The 22,740-nt window shown below is 31.1% G+C and overlaps 1 protein-coding gene across 1 annotated transcript; it reads right to left on the minus strand.

Annotated features, from left to right (window-relative positions):
* Positions 1-168: 168 nt before the first annotated feature.
* Positions 169-22,684, minus strand: LOC126734624 (phenylalanine--tRNA ligase alpha subunit). Its single transcript, XM_050438320.1, has 7 exons — positions 22,539-22,684; positions 14,606-14,892; positions 11,133-11,314; positions 10,838-11,078; positions 10,495-10,774; positions 732-870; positions 169-672 (listed from the first exon to the last, which is right to left on the minus strand). The coding sequence occupies exons 2-7, from the start codon at positions 14,805-14,807 to the stop codon at positions 244-246; spliced, it is 1,473 nt and encodes a 490-aa protein (XP_050294277.1). The 5' UTR covers positions 14,808-14,892; positions 22,539-22,684; the 3' UTR covers positions 169-243.
* Between the last annotated feature and the right edge of the window lie 56 nt (positions 22,685-22,740).

Consider the following 22,740-nt stretch of genomic DNA (forward strand, 5'->3'; position numbering starts at 1 on the left):
TTATTGTGTATTTTACAGTTTTTTTATTATGTGTAATAGCAAATTTTTATTTAGGTTTGGAATAATCTAGATTTTCTTTAAGCCATATGCTTCTAAAAATTTTAGAAAAAAATCTAAATTAAATTAAATGTAGTTAAATTAAACATTTTATAGAAAAAAACTTCAGTGTCAAACGTTTATCAAAATTTTATTTTCATAAATAAACCAATTTTTAAGCTTACAAATACACGATTACAAAATCCCTTACTTATTCAGCCGACAAATTGGACTTTTCTGTACCATTTCTAGATCCACCTTTGGCCCAACTAAATCCCTAATATTATTAAAGCCATATTTAATCATCGTAGGCCTCTCTAATGAAAGGCCCCATGCGATAACCGTGACTCCCTCGGGAATTCCCATAGGTCTCAGCATTTCCGGCCGGAAAACTCCCGAATTTCCGATTTCTATCCATTTTCCCAGTCCAGGGTGGAAACAGAAAATTTCCATGCTCGGCTCGGTGTAGGGGTTATAAGCCGGCTTAAATTCTAATTCTGTTATGCCTAATTTTTTAAAGAATTCTGCAAAAACCCCTATGAGATCCCCTAAGGTTAGACCGTAGTCGGCTATGACACCTTCCACTTGGTGAAATTCAGCTAAATGGGTGGCATCTAAGGTTTCATTCCTGAAAACCTTTGCAAAAAAAATAATTATTATTAAATTGAAATTATTAAATTTTTTATATTTTTTACCTTGTCAATACTGAATAATTTCAATGGTTTAAATTCTTTTTCTTGGGCTGCCTTATATAACATTCTAGCGCTTACTGCAGTGGTATGAGTTCTAAGAAGATTTTTCTGCGCTTCTTTTAATTTCCAGTCATAACGATAACTACAAGAATTATTCAGTCAAATAAAAGAATCGTAATTTCATCAAAATCACTTGATCCAAATAAAACAAACATAGAAGTGTTTGTAATTGATGGATTCTAAATGTGGTCCAATAATATACATTTCGACTAATACGTCAAAATCATGCAAAAACTTATACATAACTATAATTTTTTGAAAAAAAATCGAAATAGAGATTAAAGATCTTTTGCGTTATCAGTGACAGAACAACAGTTAAAGTTTTAACATACCGGGTGGTGCGTCGCCGAGCGGAACATAGGAAAACCCATGTAATTTTTAAGGGAGTCAATTATTGGCTTCCCTGCACGTTTTATAGAAAAAATGTAACATAACTTTTTGAAGAGACCAATCTGGCAAACCCTTGTGCAAAGTTTCAAAAAATTTTAATAAGCAATTCTTGAATTATTCAATTAAATGTAATTGCAAAATTAGCAAATTTTTGGTTGAGGTAAAACCAAACGGGCACCAGTAAAATGAATATTATCACTGACGTGAGGAAAAGTGTCAATAACTCAGTGACAGTCGATATTTGAAATAATCGATAATTGTTATTGGTTTAACTTCATCGTTATATTAAATAAAAGTTTAGATAAAAAAGTATTGTTAACATGTCTTACTTTGAATGTATGTTTGTGAGATTGATAAAACGAAAAAAAAACATTTCTTGTATTCGGCTGTACGTCAGATTTGACAAAGCCTTATAACAAATTGTTTGCTGGTGGCTGGTGTCTGGTTTTACCTGAACCGAAAATTTGCTAATTTTGCAATTACATTTAATTGAATAATTCAAGATTCGCTTATTAAAATTTTTTGAAACTTTGCACGAAGGTTTGCCAGATTGGTCTTTTCAAAAAGTTATCTTACATTTTTTCTGTAAAATGTACAGGGAAGCCAATAATTGACCCCCTTAAAATTTACATGGGATTTCCTATGTTCCGCTCGGCGACGCACCACCCGGTATATATAAAAAAGTGCTATTTTCGAGAGAGAAATGAGTTTTAGAAAATTTTGCATGTAAGTTAATATGGTTTGCGCCATTGTTCTATCTACTATAGTTAGTTGTTGCAATATGTTTTAAACTCAAAATACTGAAAACAATAGCTCGTCTGATCTTAATGCATCTTACACAGTTGCATTATCTGTCACAATCATTTTATTCAAGTTCAGAATGAATAAAAAACAATTGTTGATACTATTTACTAATTTGAATTCCTAGTAAATAAATAAAATAGATCTTATGTAATTAAAAAAATTGAAAAATTTATATTTGTCGATCATCATATGAAAAAATCGTATCATTTTCCAATTTTTTTAATACAGTAAGAGAATGTTGGTAAACATCAATATTTTCCAAGAAATACAAAGAGTAAATTTCTTAGATGTTTTAAAAACTATTCTGGAGGTAAAATATAGGTTTATCAATATGTTTTATAAAATGTTAGATTTCCATGAGTTTTTTCTATTAAGTATTAGTGATAACTATATTGCAACACTACCAAGATCATAAACTTATTTTCTTTCTCCTCTTATATTGAATTTTTTTTTGTGCTAAAGCCTAATAAAAAAAAAATTAGAAGCATATTTTCAATTTTTTGAGAAAATTATCCGATTTACATAAATACTAATAAAAATATTAACTTTCTGATGTATTCACCAAGCAGGACCCAAACAGGACATAGGATTTGGATATGGAGCACATATCTGTTTAAAACATTAAACCTGATTATACAGAGAATGGAGCACCCCTCTTTACTTATATGAAATATACCCTGGCATCACTTTATTTGCAACTTTCAAGTGGTACAAAAACAATGTGATTTAAGGTCCAGGTTATTTTTAATTTTCTTAGGCGTATAAATCTTGGTATTCGTGAAAATAATAGAGGTGTAGGGATTGAACAATTTTGATAAAATCCGTATTATTTAATAAACTAATTTCGTGCTTAACTAATAACAACTAAATTTTTTTATTTAAAATATATTAATATATTGGTGAGACATCGAACATCAAAAAACCGAAGTATCGCGAAAACACGAAAACGAACTTTAGCGGGTTCAAACAAAAGGACCTTTTTTGTCTAAAATTAGTGAGGAAATTGTTTTTTTTAAACAAAAAAATTAAAACTACAGAGAAATAATGTATGGACATTTTAAACCATTAAAAGTGCAGTGTGAAGCGCCCTCTGATGCCCACAGTAAAAAGGTGTAGATATTGGGGTTTCGCATGCAAAGAAACCCTTGGGTAGACAATTATAAAATAATATGTTAAAAAATGTTTATAAATTAAAAAAAAAACGACTTTCATTTTTCACCTTTATCGTCCTGTATGTCGGAATCAGAGTAATTTCGGATTAGGTAAGTTGCTTTAAATCGGCCTAGTTTGATCTCAGGAATATGTGGTGAGATTTTGTAAGGACCTTTTGGGACACCTGTACAAATTTATCTTGATAGCATACAGAAAACATAATAGGATATAAAGAACAAACCAAATTAAAATTCATAATCCCGAATCTCTAAACACTTAAATTTTTTAACAATAAAACTTTAATTTATTCGCATTTAAACCCTTTTGAGGGGGGGGGGGGGGGGGGAAATACATGACTCTTTAAATTTATATTTAGTATAATTTAAAATTATATTTTTAAATGCGTTTAAATTGTTACAATTTTTGTTTACAATATTGGTTGGAATGCAGAATATTATTTGTTATTCGTTCAGACGTAAATGTGCCTTTCAGTATGAAATATCCATGTTGTCTAGTACTAATATTATTTATGTCGTATAATTGTGCATATCACTAAATAGTCATGTTTTTAAAAATGTATTTAGAAAACAAATTATTTTTAATTTTAAATGTAAACATACGAGTGTTGTTAAAGTGTTAAGTGATGTTAAATAAAATGTTTTGTTCCACAGACATAATGTTTAAAACGTTTAACATGGTATCAATTAGCGTATATCTATTACACTTTAAAATAAACCTCATGGTTGTATTCTATTTGATTTTGTAGTTAGGGATGCCAAATAGAAGTGCCGAGCAAGAATTAAGATGGGGTACAATAATACTATTATAAAGAAGTAATTTTGTGTGAAACAAAAGATTTTACTTAATTTTTTTGATAACATGGGAATAAAAGTTAAGGTTTGGTATTTTTTAAAGCCGGCTTTTTCATTCTTTATAAATATATTAATTTCATTTAAATTTGCCGCACTTAATCTCTTCTTACTCCCAAAAACACAGAAATTTGATTTAGCCGCATTAATACTTAAATTGTTATCGCATAACCATATGTATATTCTACTGAAATCATAGTTTAGACTTGTTGCATTTTACTTGGATCGCTTTCTATCACGTACATCATTAAATAGTCCACAAATAGAACTGTTTACTCATTGTGCTTACTTTAGTTATATTATTTATGTACAATAGGAAAATCAAAGGACCCAACACAGTTTCCTAAGGGACGCCATGGTTAACAAACTTAACAACCGGTAAACTGTTTCACAACCTGCTTTCTGTTATATAAATATGGCACGTGAAACTGTACCTTTAACTCCCATTTTGTTAATAAAGGATTTCTATTTATTGTTTCGAAAGATCTATGAAGTTCAAAAATACTGCTAGAATATAATTACTATTAACAATTTCCCTATTAAAATCATCACTAATCTTACAATAACAGATTCCTGATGGATTTGTTGCCACAATGTTATTATTACAGTAAATTTTAAGTTGCATTCTTACAATTAATTTAAGCAATTTTTCAAAAAATGGGACAGTATTTATTGGCCTAAAATCATTAGCTTAGTTTTGTACTTAAAACGAGCTGGTAAAACGGGAGACATTTTGAAATTTTCAGGAGATGCTTTAACTCCCCATTTCCAAGAAATCTATTAATGTGTAATAATTGGTTTCCTACTATGTCAAATACATCCTGAAGCACCCTTTTCGAAATACCATCTTCACCACCTTTAGTATTTTTAATTGTGCATGTCATTTCCTTTAAACTTGTCTTTTTAAATTTATTTAGGTATATTTGCAAATATGTCATCAACCTCTGAAAATCGAGTTAAAATATTAACAAAATGATCTATATTGTTGATAAAATATGTATTAAAGTTTTTTGCTAAAATGATTTCCTCTGCTATAGCTCATTGTTGAAATATTATCTCTTTAGGTAAAATATATTTTTTACCTGGTAGCAAAGATTTAAGATCTTACCATAATTCTGCAAAGTTGTTTCTATTATCATAAATATTATTTCTCGATAAATATTTATTATTTTCTATCCTAATTTTACTTAGTAGAATTTGACCATAATTCTTGAATCGCCCTCTTATATAACGCGTCCCTCTCTTCCTCCTTCTTAATTGACTTCATAGTTAATCAACTTTTTGTTCTTATATTTATTCTTCATGGTAATTTTCAATTTAGGACACATTTTATTTAGAATACATTCTATATCAGAAACCAAACAATCAGCCAAGGAGTTATCTCAGTAACACTATTATTCCTATTTCTTTTTAAAAATTTTTAACAGCATTTTTAATTCTGAATACAATATTAAAATAATTATTCAATTAATAAATCACAAAAATATGCCGCCGGACCGATGGGTTTTAAAATTCAATACAAAAATAATAGAGCACTATTGATATTAATAACTGAATCGTATTCAATATATTCGTTCAATCTTATTAATGGAAAAAAAACTTTTTTTTCCATTGTATTCAGAATTAAAAAAGCTATTAAAAAAAAAAATTTTTAATGGAGGTGCCATTTAAAAAAAAAAATAAGTAGGTCTTCTCGTTGTTTTTATCGTTTTTTAATTTTAATATTCATAACAAAGTTAGGTAGGATATTGAAAAGAAGAAACGAGCTCAGAGATTAATAGATTAATCCTCAATCCTAGGTATATTAAAAATATATTATGTATACCTCAAGTTAATTATTGTTGTTAAAACTTATTGAACTTAAATTAAATTAAGTATATCGAACGGTATCACTATAGATTTGAGTTCATATTTCTTTTAAATACGTGAATAAGTCTATTTTCTTCTTCTTTTCAATTTTTGAGCGTGTGAGATAGTAATTTCTAAATTGATTTTTGCTATAAGTGACGTAATACCCAATAAAATAAGTAACTCATTATGAATTCACCACAACAATACAGATTTTACTTAATTTAATCTGACTCCAAACAGTTTTGGAATCATATTAACTCATTAAAATAAAGTCATAACATTCCAAATGCTATGAATTTTAATGGCATGCCAGCTGAATCAAGCGAAGACATAGCAAACTTATTTGCTAACCACTTCTCTAGCGTCTATCATTCTAATGAGATAGATCTAGGTAACTTCTGTTGACTTCCCATTTATTCAGTTTAAACTTTCAGAGGTATTTGATTCTGACCTTAAGGATAAAGTAAGTTATGCACATCATAATATTCCTAAATTTTTTCATAAAAGATGTATTTTCACTTTAACAAAACCTTTGCATACCCTTTTTAATTTGTCACTTAGATTGCAAACTTTTCCTAATAAATGGCATGATAGCTTTATAACCCCTGTTTACAAGAATGGTGACAGAGATAGTATAAAAAACTATAGATCTTTTGTTATGCTGTCTCCCATTCCTAAACTTTTTGAGTTCATACTTAACAAACACCTTACTTGGCATTGCGGAAATCTCCTGGTCAATGAGCAACATGGGTTTAGACAGGGTAAATCTACCTCTGCATTGTATCTAAAATTGTATCATGACTACATTGTTGAGGCCTTTGGGGATGGATATCGGGTGGATTCCATCTATACAGATTTCTACAAGGCCTTTGACTCTGTCATTCACTCTTTGTTTATTTTTAAATTAAAATTTTATGGTTTCCCTGATTTCCCTGGCTTCTTTCTTGGCTAAAAAGTTACTTGCAAGAGATTTCAGCTTGTTTATATTATAAGTTCACTCTCAATTCCAATTTTGGTAACATCAGGGATCCTCTCCTTTTTAACTTATGTATTAATGATATTCATGGAATTATAAAATACTGCCTATTTTTATTATTTGTCAATGATAGAATGATATGCCATAGAATCCAAGAGGTTCTTAATTTACTGTACAAGTGGTCACTATCCAATGCCTTGCATCTCAATAAAGATAAATGTTTTGTTATCTCCTTTACTAAATTCAAAGCTGCTTTTGACCATCATATTAATACAGCGGTTCTTTCGAGGGTGACAGAAATTAGAGATTTGGGTGTACGGTTTGACAGCTCTTAAGACATTTATTCCCCACATTAATAACCTGTTAAATAAAGCCTCTCGGGTTCTTGGTTTTACTTGGACATGGAATTCTCGTGATTTTTCTGTCTCTGCATTTAGAGTTCTGTATATTACTCTTGTTCGTAGTATTTTATCTTACTCTTCTGTAGTATGGTCCCCCTATTATTTAAACCACATTCATAGCCTTAAAAGAGGATAGTCTTGAAAATAGGTTTCTCAGAACCCGTGCTTGGAGGCTAAATTTGCCAAATTTATCTATAACGGACGTTAGGTAGATGCTAAATTTAATTTCACTTGAGATTTATAGGACCAGGTATGATTTACTTTTTTTCTATAAACTTCTTAATGGTAGTATTAATTGTCCTGAATTATTAAGACTTGTAAATTTTAGATGCAATACCAGATATCTTAGAGAGATGTCACTATTTCTAATTAAACAACACCATATGAATTATGGTAAATATTTTCCTATTAATAGGTTTCCCATGCTGGGAAATGAGTTTAATTGTCACGATATAATTGGTAACTATACAGGGTGATTTAAAATTGAGTACAAAGATTTCAAGGGCGTATTTACCAGCCAAAAATAAGAACTTTTTTCCCTATAAATGTCCTAACTTGTTTCATTTTCTAGATACAGAGTGTAAAAGTTTTTAATAAAAAAAATATTTTTTTTTTGTTATGAAAATCTGCTTTTGTATGTATCTGTTACTTAAGCTAAGTTAAGTTTTGAAAAGAAATTAAATGAATCTCAATAATCGATGCGAATTTATTATTTGTTAATAGGGCCAGGCACAGATTTTGATTTTTTTCCTGGAAACAAAGCTAGATACGAGTAAGGCTCAAGAGGCAAGAAAGTTAAATTATTAACCGCTTAATCTAAAAAAAAATTAAATTGTCAAAAAAGCGGTAGCGTATCATAATTTTACCTATAAGTATCAAGTAGGTAGCTCCCTGAAACGGCACTGGAATTAATAAATTTATTTTATTCCCACCAAAGGAGGGCCTTTATGACGACAAAAGGGCCTACCAAATTTTATTTAAATCGGCTGAAAGGATTTTGAATAATTGATAAAAAACCGATTTTATTAAAAAACTTTTACACTCTGTATCTAGAAAACGAAGCAAGTTAGTATAGCAATACACGTTTATATGAAAAAAAGTTCTTATTTTTGGCTGGTAAATACGCCCTTGAAATCTTTGCACTCAATTTTGAATCACCCTGTATATGTACATATGTCAGGGTTTTTCTGGGTTAAAGCGATGTTTGACTGACTTTATTGAAAATCGATAACTATATATGTACATAGTTTGAAACGTTTTTTAATTGGATCAAATTTATTCTCAATTTATTGGTTTAATTGTCTATATAATCGCGAGATTTATTCATTACTTATTTAATTTCATAAGTAGGTTGTTTACAAATTGGCCAAATTTTGTTTAATTACTTAAAGAATATTGTTTATTATTTTTTTTTGTTATGAGTAGGTTATTAATTTGTGTTGTAAATTATTTCGTTAATGGGGACATCCCATATATAAATAAATAAATAAAAGTATCTACAAACTGTGCAACAGTTTTTGGGAGACACAATGAAATATCACTGATTTGCATTTATTTATTTATTTATTTTTTTATTTATTTATTTATTTTTTTATTTATTTATTTATTATTTTAGGTGTGTGGTGTATCTTGACTGAGATACATTTTTAATTTTTATATAACATAATAAATCAAAGTACTACTTGTGTTATTATCCTTGTAGAACTATTAACTAACTGAGTAATTTAAATCAGTAAATACTATTTAATATTTTGTCCCGGTAAAATGAAACCTTCATTAGATCAAAATTGAAATCACCAGCCACAATATTTACACCCTTTATGTAACTTATTTAAATCAAGTAGTTCGACAAACTTAAGATCCTGATTCTGAGGAGAGATATGACCTAATACACTACAGATATTTTAATCTAGCGACCTTTAATTCCATACATAACCTTCAAAACATTCTGACATTGGTATAATCTTATATCTAATATCAGTTCTTTCAATATAATAACCCTCCTCCCTCCCCATTCATTCTATTTGATGTGGTGCACTGTTCCAAATTATACCTTTTAACTCCCGATTCACACCTACTCGGAAGATGTATCTATTTCTGACAATAACAAAATCATTGGTTTCCAAGAGTCAATCAAGACTGTCCTTATTATTAAGATATCCTTGGCCATTTAACTATATCGGAGTTATAATCAGCATTATGATCTAGTTGCTATTTCAGATATTTCCCTATTTAAAGGTTTTCAAGTTTTTGTAATGTTGCGCATCGTTTAACATCCCAAACCACGAGATCGACATAAGTTTTTAAACCGTATTTTTTATTTGCTTCAATACATTTAGGATTATCTGCTACACAATCCTTTACATCATTGTCGCCACTACATTTAGAACAAAAAAACTTTTCCAATATAACTACAAGATTTATAACAGTGTATAATCATTATAAACCCAACAACGGTTCCACCCTATATTAACTTTTTCACAATTTTACCTGAATGGTTGACTGTACCTTGGTTATTTTTTTTTGCTTCCACAATTCCTAATCACACCTCCACTTTTTGAAGTTCTTCCTTTAGACATCCCAATACCAATGTCTGCAGGGCCAACCTTATTTTTTAAAACTTCTTTAGTCTTTTTGACATCTTTGGAATCTTTTTTTGGCTGTACTACCAAAATACTTCTCTTCAATTTCGTCACAGATGCATAACTCTTAGGCTCCACAGTTGAAAATCCACTGATGACGGAAGTTTCAGACTAGCTATCTCCTTTTTAAGTTCTTCAGTTTCTATCAACAACAAATCAACGTTTTCACTTAACACGTTGGTTCTATTTACTAATAATCCCAGGGTTTGCATAATTGAATCTTCCTGGATCTTTCAGGCCACTTGTTACTAGCGCCTCATTTACAAAAACATAATTTTTGCACTTCCAATTACCTTTTTTCATGTTAAAGCCTCTAAAGTCGACGTTTTCACATTTCACATGGAGGTAATTATTAATTAATATTAATTATTATATTTTATTACTAGTAATATTATTATGTTTTATTACTCACTATGGCTGCCAAGAGCCAAGTGAGAGCCAATAATCCTCAAAAACTAATTTAAAAAAGTCCGACAATTTTAGCACAACAGCAAAGATTTTTTACAAATTTTCTATAAAAATTATTAAGAATCTATTTCAACACTATTATTCAAAATAAAATCATATGAAGTTGTAAATGAAGGAGAAAAAAAAGTAAAAAACGAATCTGCCACTACTTACCCTTGTGATCCATATCCTCCTTTACTATGTACAGTTTTTACCCTTTGCAAATAATCTTCAGGAAACTTATTGCTGTACTGTGGATCAGACACGAAGAAAGTGTCATGTGCATCTCTGGCGGGATGCTGCTGGGGTTGGAACAAAGCATCAAAATTCCAGAAAGAGCTTTCCACATAATTGTTAGTAGGCATTTCAGAGAAGCCCATTTCTAAGAAAATTTGTCTGAATTCTGCCCTGACCTTTAATAGGGGATGAAGAAAACCCGAAGTAGGAGGAGCGCCTGCAAGATATAGATTAAATTAGGAGTCCAAAATAGACCAGGTCCAGATATGGTCTCACATACCAAGGGCATCGAAATTGTATGATTTGAATTTCAAATTTTTCCAATTTCCACTAGTCAACATGTCAGCAGTCAGGTCTGTTTCTAATTTATTTAAGCTCAAGTTAAATTCGGGGCCTTTTTTCAACAGAAAGCTCTTGATAACTGCCTCTTGTATAAGTTTTCGTTTTTTATATTCTGCCTTTTCTTTATCAGTTAATTCTGAATGTTTTCCTACATCCACCAGTTTTAAATGGTCTTGAACCTACATAAAAATGATAATTAATAGTATAATAAATAATTTGATTTTATTTCTTACTAAATCTGTTATATTTGGTACTTTTCTTTTCACTAATGGGGGGTTAACCGCTTTATCAACAAATATCCAACCATTGGACATGGCTTTGCTAAATCCAACTTTAGCATTTGGAAATTTCATGAGTTCAGCTTGGGCAATTCCACTTTCTGGAACTGCTTTGTACAGATTTGCCTCATGACTACCTGTAGAAGATATAATTTCATTTGATATTTTGATTGTTTCATGAATTACTTATCAAACTTTGACAAAAATTACTTATTTTATCTATAATCTGCTCTATTGTCTATTTTATTTATTTATTTACCAATGTAAGGCACAAATAGGGTTTATTATAAATTGATAAGATAAAATATAAAAAATGAGAGAAGGTGTGAAACAAATCTCCACCAGTTACAATGATGGGGAGGGCTTCTATGAATCATTAAATAATTTTTTGATTAGGTAGATATATAAGAGGTAATTAATTAGGAGAAAAATAAATGGAAATATACATTTTGTACAATACAATTTGTCGTCGCCAATAGATTATTTTATATCTATGAAAACATAACAGTCTGCTCTCAATTTGACAAAAAAACAAGAAATAGGGACATAAAAACATAAATATTTTAATTTGTTGCAAAATTAAGTACCATGCTTGAAATGCAAAAGTGGATATGTGCGTAACATTTTTAAATTAAAAAAGAGGTTAAAATTAATTTTGTGATTTGATTCATCAACCCCTCCTAAACATACAAGAGATATCACTTGACATGATTTATTATAAAAAAAGAGGTACTTCTCAGTGACAAAGCCGTTCAGAAGAAAAGCAGAATTAAAAGTACTTGAATAGTGAAAAAAAACACTAAATAAATAATTATTATCTTTGAATGAATTTCTGAATTTGCTATACAATTTACTTACTCACACATACTAAGAAAGTAAGGAGTTCATTAGATTCAAAAGGCTTTATAAAATATTTAGTCCCTAAAGGTTACTATACTCTTATTTTTTTTAAATCTAGTCAATAGTCATTTAATTGACAAGTAACTGAGGGTATTCTATTTTAAGTTTAACTTTTTTATTAATGTTCTGGTAATAGTAGGGGTTTGTTACAACATTGCTGATTATTGTATCTGAATATTTTCTTTTTTACATGAAATATTAATAACTAATAGCCATTTCTATAATATAATTTTTTGTATTATAAAACTTCAGACAGTGGTTTGTTAATAAGCATATCACTGTCTCTATATTTCTCTCTATTATATATTCTATATAAATAAATTCTACATTTCTATCATATCACTTTTTTATCTCTTCTCAAAGACTCTTATATAGAAAAATATGCATATCAGTCTTGCCTGAATGATAATATAGATGACATTGAGACTATCGATTCTAACATTTTATTACAAAAAATAGAATTTTTTGTTATTAAGGCCATTATTTCTTAAATTTTATTGGATTTAAGACCTACTTTAGAAAAAGAATTCAGATGCCAATAATTAATTCTACTTTTTCAGATAATGCTAATAAAGGATGGGTTTAAACGTTCCACAGGTAAAAAAGATAGCTTCATAAATTAAAAGATAGGATTACAGGCAGCATTAATACACAATTCAAGATATTTGAAGCCAAGATTGAAAGTACACTTATTAAAGATGTGCAAAACTCTATAAAGCAATGAAGAAAAGGCTCAGAAAAAGTGAAACAGCATTCAAACACCTACACAGCTAGAAGTGGACACAGCTAATAAAATGGCACTCTATATTGTGCAATGATAATATAGATATAAATAAGGAGCAGAAATCAGGACAAATTACACACAAAATGATTCAAGCTGGAACCCAAAACAAAGCAAACCTACAAGAAATTCAGGGAAGTAATTTCACATTGGTGTCCACAACTACAAGGATAATCAAGCACCAAATGCCACTATTGCACAGACGAAAGATCTTATTGAAATGAATAATTTTGAAATAATCTCTTGTGACGAAATTGAGTCTAGAGAAAGAGAAGAGCCCTAAAGAAAAGATAGTCAAAATCATTGTGAGCCCACAGTTTGAGCAGAATTTAATGAATAGTGCCTTCTGGCCAATACATGTCAAGATTAAACCATTCATATGGAACAAAGGAAGTAATTGTGGGGAAGGAGACATTGGACTCAGTCTTCTTCTCTTTTCCCTTTCAAAATGATAAAATACTGTATACAAATTATCTTCTTGTTAATAAAGATGAAATTATATATATGTATAATAAAAATGTTTAACTGTAATAACAAAAATAAATGATATTAATTTTATTGAAGGAATAAAGTTTCTAAATGTTGCATGTGAACAAGAGCATGAATGGTTATGTATCTCATGAAGATCTTTATCAGTATGATACCATACAAAAAAAACCTGTTACCAAACTACTAACTGTTGTCGAAAAAGGTCACAGGATAGTCAAAGATTTTACAGACCAACATTTTTTAATGCCCTTCCTATTTCTGAGAGGAAGTTATCAAACAGTCATTTTAATAAATATGTTATAAATGTACTAACAAAAAATCCATTATATAATTTTTTTGATTGTTTATACTTAAATTTGGAGGAAGTTATATTGTAAATTAACTTCTTAAAATAAATTGTATTAAGTTGATATTTTCTTTATATATTATACTTGATATGTGTAAACACAATTGTGTTTTAACTTTAATAAAACTATTGACCATTGATTATTTGCAGATGACAATACCATATAGTAGAGCTGGAGAAAGTAATAATGAAAGTTAGACAATTGATTCTTGATGAGTTCCTAAAAATTTAAAGATGTTCCCAACAATGAATTAAAAAAAAATGTTGGTCAATACAAAACCTAAGCTTGATAAAGTAACTATTAAATGATCTTGGCTTTGAAACTGATAGTGAATTAAATCTAAAAGGACAGTGAATTTTAAGTTTATTATTTTCTGTCAGAGTCAAATTATTTAAAAATATACTTCAACCTCATTTTGAGTATTGTTCCAGTATAGGTATTGTATTTGATGTCAATACAAGTACAATTTTTTAAAAAAATTTGCTGAAATTAAATTTTTAAATGTATTAGATTAAATTAGTGCCTTTTGCATTAGGGTTTCCTCTCTTAATTTAATGAAAATTTTTTTTAAAGGTACATAACTGTGCTGCATGTTTTTGAATGATACTATTTATTTGACTCACATCAACAATTTTATAAGTCCTAACTCAATTATCACACATGCAGGATCTACTTGTTTCCACACAGTCATAAGGAAATTGAATTTGCAGTTAGAAGTATTAATAGTGACATTATAATATTAAAATTGTATCTGATTATTAACAAACTGGTTTAAAGTTAAATGTAAATGAAATAAAAATAATAGTTTTGACCAATTTAAAGTTAGATAATTTTCGAGTCACTGTTTGCATCCATAATCAATATGTAATATTAAAAAGAACATTTGACAAAAATAATGAATTTCCTCCTACCTTCTTTGGCTACCAGCTTGCCCTCGTCAGTAAGTTCAATATTCTTCTCACTAACAGGCTCAGCTGTTACCAAATCTCCATTTGCTTGTATACTCTTTAGGGTCCCAATAATTTTCTGATGGGCTTCGTTGAAAAGTTCTGCTAACTTTAAGGTGCTTGCCTCCCCATTATCATGTAAGTACTTTAATATTTTCTCGGCCATGGTAATTTATGTCAATTTTATGTTATTATTAGCCCTTTTTTCCAGATGTTTCCCAAACTTTTTTAGCCTGTTTCGTGTGTTATGACTGGAAAAAATTTGAGGTTAAGAAATAGGATTTTTGTGACATTGACTGACGTTTAATGTTTGCGAGTAAAGGTAGGTTTACAGTTAATTCCACTTGAAATGGCAATAACTTTCTCTTGTGTGGAGTGGCCGGATGCAGCTATTACTAACTCAAACGAACTTACCTGACGTTCGAATGTAATTATATGATCTTGCGCTTCGTCCTCTAGATCAATTATTATATTCACTTGTAGTACAGAAGTTCTACTGCTCTCTGTTTAAGTATATTCAAAGAGATATTCGGGAATAGAGCCCCAGTAGTTCATATGCACAACTCCACGTATGACAGATGCCAGTTTGATATGTAATTCATATTTAAAGATCACGAATATAGATGTCACTACGGATAAGGACAGAGAAAATAAAAAAAAATTCCTGGTCCAATTCAAATTAAAATGACGCACACATTTTCCAGGTAAATATCAGATCAAATATATAATACATACACTTATAACTTACAACAGTTTGTTTAGGACTAGGACTCTAGACTACTAGACCAGGCATAATTGGTTTCCTGAGAGTACAAATTCAAATTTCATTTTTTTTTCAAGTTCAAAAATGGTTTTCTTGTTATAAACCTAAAAGTTTTTAACAAAGCTGTAAAAAAGAGAAAGTAGTGGAAATATTTCTAAAACAAAAAGAGGAAACATTATAGGTAAATGTTTAAAACTTATAAAATACATGTATCAAAACTAGTTAGTAAATAACATATAAAACAAAACGTTATGACTACAAGTGTCTGGCGTAAAATTCATCCAATGAGTAAAAAGCTTTGTAAAAATCTTTAATGTTTTCCTAAACTTAAGGTCACATTCAGTATTCCTCAAATTAAGAGGTAACTGATTAAAAAGCTTCCTGTCACCGTATACAAATAAAAGAGGCCCTTACCCTCTTAGTTCTTGAAAAAGGAAGAGGCAGAGAAAATGTGTTACGAAGATTGTACGCAGATGGAGAATTAATTTGGATTTTTTATGAACAATACAAGCTGGTTCCATAAGGAATGCAAAGTTAGGATGGAATGTCTCAGGAAAAGATCCCGACAAGCAGTGCGAAAAGGGACATGGCACATATAGCGAATTACTTTCTTCCTCATAACAAATAAAGAACTAAACAGATACTGGGAACAAACTCCTCAGAAGACAATTCCATACCTAAGATGGGATTCAATGAGAGCATGGTAAGCATTTTTGGCTACAACAAAGTTAAGGGAATTAGCAATTAGCACACCTAAAGGATAGAGTTTTAGTTTTAAAGATGTTAAAAGCTAACTTTTTATCATCACACCATAGCTTAATAAGAATCAAATTCCTGTGCATGGAAACTTTCATTTTTTCAGGATTGTTATCATGTCAAAGTATAGTTTTATCGTCGGCAAAAAGTGTAAACTCTCCAAAAACAGAGGCCAGAGGCAGATCAATGATGTATAACAAGAACAAAATAGGGACGAGGAGGGAGCTCTGAGGCACACGAGCATCAATGAGTACCCTACTAGACTTAGTGTCACCAAAGAGCACTTTCTGAGTTTTCGAAAGATAGGACCAAAACCAGTTAAAAGCAACTCCCCTGAAACCATACATCTCGAGTTACCGCAGCAAAATTCTGTGACTCACACAATCAAAAGCCTTGGATAAGTCGTTGGTTGAATAATAAATATATTATATATCAGTATATTGTCTTATTAACCATTTCATAAAATTGTATTTGCAAATAGAGATTTATCACAGAAAGATCAATTATATCAGGCAGTAAATGTTGTTGTTCCAACCGGTAGTTATTCTTATTATATCGAAGGATTCTTGGTTCTTATTATACCTTGCTTCTAGGCTTTCGGTGTAGATGCATTTCTTGTTGAATGTAGTTGCATAAAGTTATTTTAGATCTAGAGACTCATTGTTGGGATTTTTTGCTTCAATGTAATGTAAAACGATTTTAGGACCCTATGTTATCTTATAACGTGGTTTGCTTCGTCAAGATCTTGAAACTCCTTTTAAAAATCTCTGGATTATCAATTTTTTTAAATATTTTTCCTGGAAAAATAAGAGAGAGCCGATCTTCAGCAATTAAAAGCACCAATATTTAAAACTTCAGTTATCCCAGCCGTGTAAGGATTTATATTTTCTTTTATGCAGAATATCCACCACTCTGTGTAAGCACACTGATATTGTAAAAGTATGTTTTTCGACAAAGTGTCCATGGTTTCAATTGATTCCTGCGGAATATGATTTAATCTAAGTGCCTCACAGATAACCTGGCCAGGGAAAGGGTTTCTGACGTGGGATGTTGCGTTCTGAAAGAAGATGAAAATAAATTATGCCTAGGAGGAAATACTATACATTGTCCTTAATAAGTTTTAAGTAAAGTGGGTACCAGGCTTATGAGCTCCGTTCTTGAAAGACTTCTATGCCTTCTCCTATATCTTAAATAATTTTGTTAATAACTTTAAGAGCTCTTAAAAGTGGAGCAAAAATGTAAAATTTAAGAGTTGTCCAGGATAATGCGAAGGCATTAATAGCCTCACAATCTGGATCGTCATGGCAAGAAACATATTTAATATACTTAATATTAGCTCTGAATGCGAACAGATCAGTTTGTGCCTCACCAAACTTTAAAATAATCTCCTTATATCCATTATTTGATACTTCCCATTTATTTTGTTTATTATATTCTAGACTGTTTGTCTGCAATATTATCCTTAGATTAAATATAAGATGCAATTAGCCACAAATTTCTCCTTTCACATCACTGCCAGATGCTTTCTGTAATCGATTATAAAGAATTGACTACCGTCATCTACGGTGAATTCGAACAGTAGGGAAGAATTCAGACATAATGCGTTTCTGCGCAAGAATATTCCTGTCGGTAACATTGTTTAGATTTTCACGTCACTCGACGTTTAGACACGACTCACAGATGTAAATAGCTCCGCAGTGTAGTAGTGCGGAGCTATTTACATCTGTGACACGACTAAGTATGCATGTAGTTCATGTATTCACAGTGTAAAAACAATTCAACTTAAGGTGAGTATTCATTTTATAACATCAAATATTTGTTTATGTTTTGCCTTTTCTCTATACCATAGAAAGAAACTTCTGGTGGGAGAATTAGGAAATATTTGAATGTGCATTTTTTAACAATAGTTCAAAAGTATTATATAAACAACAATTTAGCATAAAAACATTGTGACTTTTGACCTTGGTTTTTTCGTTAAGGGGAAAATTTTAAACTAGGTGGGGTGAATTCGGACAGCCATGCCACGTAAATATGTGAAGAAACTCGGTGTCCAGTTTATGAACTTTACGCCAGAGACCTTGCAACGGGTCCTAGAGGATGTTCGACGGGGCAGAAGGTCTATTCGTGATGCTTCAGAAACCTATATGATTCCGGAATCAACCATCAGCGATAAACTAAAAAATAAGCGCAGTAAAAAACAAGGTGGGCAAACTGCACTCTCGGCAGAGGATGAAAGATTTTTGGCAGAGGGAATTCAAAAATTTGGTGAATGGGGCTTTCCCCTCATACGATCCGATATACGACATGTTGTCAAGAGCTATTTGGATCGTAAGGGAATGAGGATAGCGAAGTTCCGAGATAATATGCCAGGTAGGATAATATGCCAGAGGATACCACTCTTGCGGTTTTATTGTTTTTTGAATCGAAACAGGCGTCTAACTGAGAGACTCGCACAAAACATTAAACGTGTCAGAGCAAACGTGAATAGAGAAACTATTGTGGAATATTTTTCGAATTTGAGGGACACGTTGGAGGGAGTGCCAGATACGAACATCGTCAATTACGATGAAACTAACATGAGTGATGACCCGGGTCGTGTTAAAGTGTTGTGTCATAAAGGCTCAAAACGAGCGGAGAGAATAATGGATTCAAGTAAAAGTAGCATCTCTATCATGATGGCTATTTCTGCATCTGACCAATTACTACCGCCTTACACAGTTTATAAAGCTACACATTTATATCCCACGTGGGTGGAAGGGGGAGTAGAAGGGGCTCTCTACAACCGCCTACCTGCCTACCCCAAGGACGTCGCTGTATCGGGACTCATTCATCTGGAGAACATCTTCTTTGTAGAACGGGCTTTCACCTCACATATTTCCCGACGCATACAACCTACAGCGATTCAAGATAAACGCCCACAAATATCTTCGCGCAAGCACCACTTCAAGAGTGACATAGGACTTTCCTCTTGTGCTTGTGTTTACCATAAAAAAAACCTTCTTCAACCCTTAGACGTGGCATTTTTTTCCTCACTGAAGAAAAAATGGCGGGCTGCAGTAACAGATTGGAAATTACAAAATAAGGGATGTATTCCTAAATCAGAGTTTCCCAGAGTTTTTAAAACCACATTAACTGCCATGGAACCTACAATGCAGCAGACCATCAAGTCGGGATTTCGAGGATGTGGAATCTTTCCCTTGAATCCGGAGATAGTGTTAAACAAAATTCCAGTTCCAAACGCTCAGGATGATGTTCCTGATGAATGGTCTGAAACGTTCGTTGGCTTACTTCAAGATAAATGCTTTACTGAAGAACCGACGCGTAGAAGAGGCAAAAAGCTCAATGTGGCTCCCGGAAAAGCTATACAACATCCAAACAGAAGGATCTCCTCTTCATTATCAGATTCATCATATGAACTAGATCTGTCAAATGAGGATGAAGCCGATGAACGATTTGATGGTGAAAGCGAAAAAGAAAATGAACTTGATGGAGAAAATAATCAAAGCGGAAATAATAACGAAATCCAGGGTGCTTTTGAGGATCCAAAAGCCGAAATTATAACAACTGACACCTTTGTCATAGTAGAATTGACCAACTTAAAGACAATAAAAAACTATGTCGCTTGTGTCAAGGAAGTTTTGGATCAAGATACATATATGGTTTATTTTCTGAGAAAGCACGAATCTTCCAAGATAGGAGATTATTATACTTACCCCCAAACTAAAGATGAAAGTGTCATTGAAAGACGTCAACTAACGCTTGTTCTCAGATCTGTAAAAGACGCACGAAGGGGCCGATACCAATTTAAATTTCCGGGTAATATAAGTACTTCTTAATAATATATTATTATAATAATTAAATAATATGTTTATTTCTTGTGAGAATATTTTTTCAGTTAACAAAGGAGTTTGTTTTATTTATTCAATTATTGTGTTTTCCTCATATCCAAAAAAATATTTTTTTTTCATCTAGAGACGTGGGAAACTTTTTATTTTCAATTTTTGTGTCCGACTACAACCCAATGCATGTCAAAATTCGAATATAGGCAAAAAACAATAAGTGTCCAAATTCACCCCACACATAGGGGTGAATTCGGACACTATTTAGGTTAAAAAAATATATTAAGAAATGAGAATATATTTTTTTTCTTGTGTGGAATGAATCGACAAAAGAGAAAGAAATTTATTTATTTTAAAAAAATAAATGTAGCTGCTATTTGGAAAAATACCGGAAAATCGTCCGAATTCACCCCAAATGACGGTACTTCTGATCACATCACATAGTAGCAGCCGACAATAGAATATGTTGATGGGTTGAAACTATTGAAAGTCAAAAACTGCACCTAACTCTTTAGTAATACCATAGGTTCCTAGATTAGCAATATGGCTAAATGAAGTGAGATTTAATTATTTATAATGATTTTAAAATTTAATACTGCAAAATATGCTTATTTCCAGACATTGGAGTTCAAAATAAATTAACCAGGAATGCTCAATACGCAGCAGAGTTCACCTTGTTTGTGTATAGACTTTTTGACAGCCCCAATGTCAAAACTTACTCTAAATTCGATAGTCGACTTGAGAGAAGAGCAATTTCAGCAGTTTCAATGCATGAGCAATTTTGGATTCTATACAAATCTTGGAGTTTGAAATTTTTAAAGGCAATTAGAAAAATGATGAACTATTGTTTCTTTTATTACTAATTTGTTGATAGTTATTTAAGTAATAATATTTACTAGGAGAACTAAGTACACACTGCTGGAAATTTATAAAATTTTATTGCCTTTATACATACAGTGCTTTTCTTTGAAGTCCCCCCCCCATTTATTTTTTGAACGGGTCAAAAAAAATTTTTGAAACTTGGCATAAGTAAATTGGTCTATAGATACTATTTTTCACTGTAAACTAGGTAGTTGTAAATTCCAAGATAGCGGCTGGGCGACATCTTGAGAAAAAATGTTAAATAGAAAGGGGGTTGTGTGGTACCTCATTTTAAAGGTCTCAATGAGTACTTTATAACCCTGAAATATTAGACCCATATCTTAACTCGTTTCAAAATGCGATTTTTTTTGCGAACAGTGTATTTTTTTGGCTGTTACTTTTAGACAGGTCAAAACGGAGTCCACCGAGTCCATGTAATAAATATTAAAAGTACTCAATAAAACCTTTTAAATGAGGTAACACAAGATTTCTATTTAATGCATTTATTCAAGATGGCGCTCATATACAAATATATGTTATTTTGACATTTAGAACTGTCGTTTTTATGTCAAAATAAAATAGTGACGCATTTATTTTCGTACACTGATTTTTACCTATTCAAAAATCATAAAAATGTAAAACGTTAAAATAAAAATAAATACTTTTTATTAGGCCGCCATTTTGAAACGAGTTAAGATATGGGTCTAATATTTCAGGGTTATAAAGTACTCATTGAGACCTTTAAAATGAGGTACTACACGACCTCCCTTTCTATTTAAAATTTTTTCTCAAGATGTCGCCCAGCCGCCATCTTGGAATTTACAACTACCTAGTTTACAGTAAAAAATAGTATCTATAGACCAATTTACTTATGCCAAGTTTCAAAATTTTTTTTTGACCCGTTCAAAAAATAAATGGGGGGGGGGGAACTTCAAAGAAAAGCACTGTATACCATAACCTTTTGCGACGTCCTATATAAATTCTACCTGAAAAATTTGCTCTTTATACAAGAAAGGTTCTCATTATATTAAGTTGTAAGTTTATACATTATGAAATTTGAAAGAATTTTTATATTTTATTTGTGTTTAATTATTATATTTTATTAATGTTTTAACAAGCGTGTACAACTGTTAATTTGTATCGTATAACTTTTTGCTATAATTTCTTGTTTCATTCTTGAATACCATACTATGTATCTAATAGGATCATGTATAGGTCTTTTAGAAATTATAGTACGCAAGTAGAAAAAGTGACAAGTCGATGCTTTCGGGTCAAAAAAAGTCCCAATTTAACACTTTTTCAGTTTGCTTATAATTTCCGAAAGAACCATACATTTCCCACTAATTTTAAGCGCACGCTATAACAAAGCAAAATTAAACTTTGGGACCATAATCAAATTTTAAATTACCCGCTAGTATGACGTCACAGACCCATTTACACTTCCGTCAGTATACTCTTTGACATTCAGAGGACGCAACAGTCAATCGACGTTCAGTGTTCTATTGGCTCTTATGGGAGTGTCCTATCTAAGAAGTATATTAATATATGGTTGTGCATATGAACTATTGGGGCTGCTATTCCCGAAAATCTCTTCCAATACTATGTCATGGAGCAGTAGAACTAGCGTACTATAATTGATCTAGAGAACGTGCAAGAGCTATATAACTAAAGAACTTACCATTAATGAGATATTTCTCTATAAAGCATTGGCACTCATTCTAATTCTTTACTCAGTATCTGTTGTCCACAAAAAGAATCGAGAACCGTCAGTCAAGATTGGTCCAAGGTCCAAAGTCCGATCAGCTGTTAATTTTAAAATTTGTATTGTGGTGTAAAATTTTAATGAACAAGTTTATTTATACAAAAAGTGTTTTTAATTA

The sequence above is a fragment of the Anthonomus grandis genome, chromosome 3, assembly GCF_022605725.1.
Source record: "Anthonomus grandis grandis chromosome 3, icAntGran1.3, whole genome shotgun sequence".
NCBI lineage: Eukaryota > Metazoa > Arthropoda > Insecta > Coleoptera > Curculionidae > Anthonomus > Anthonomus grandis.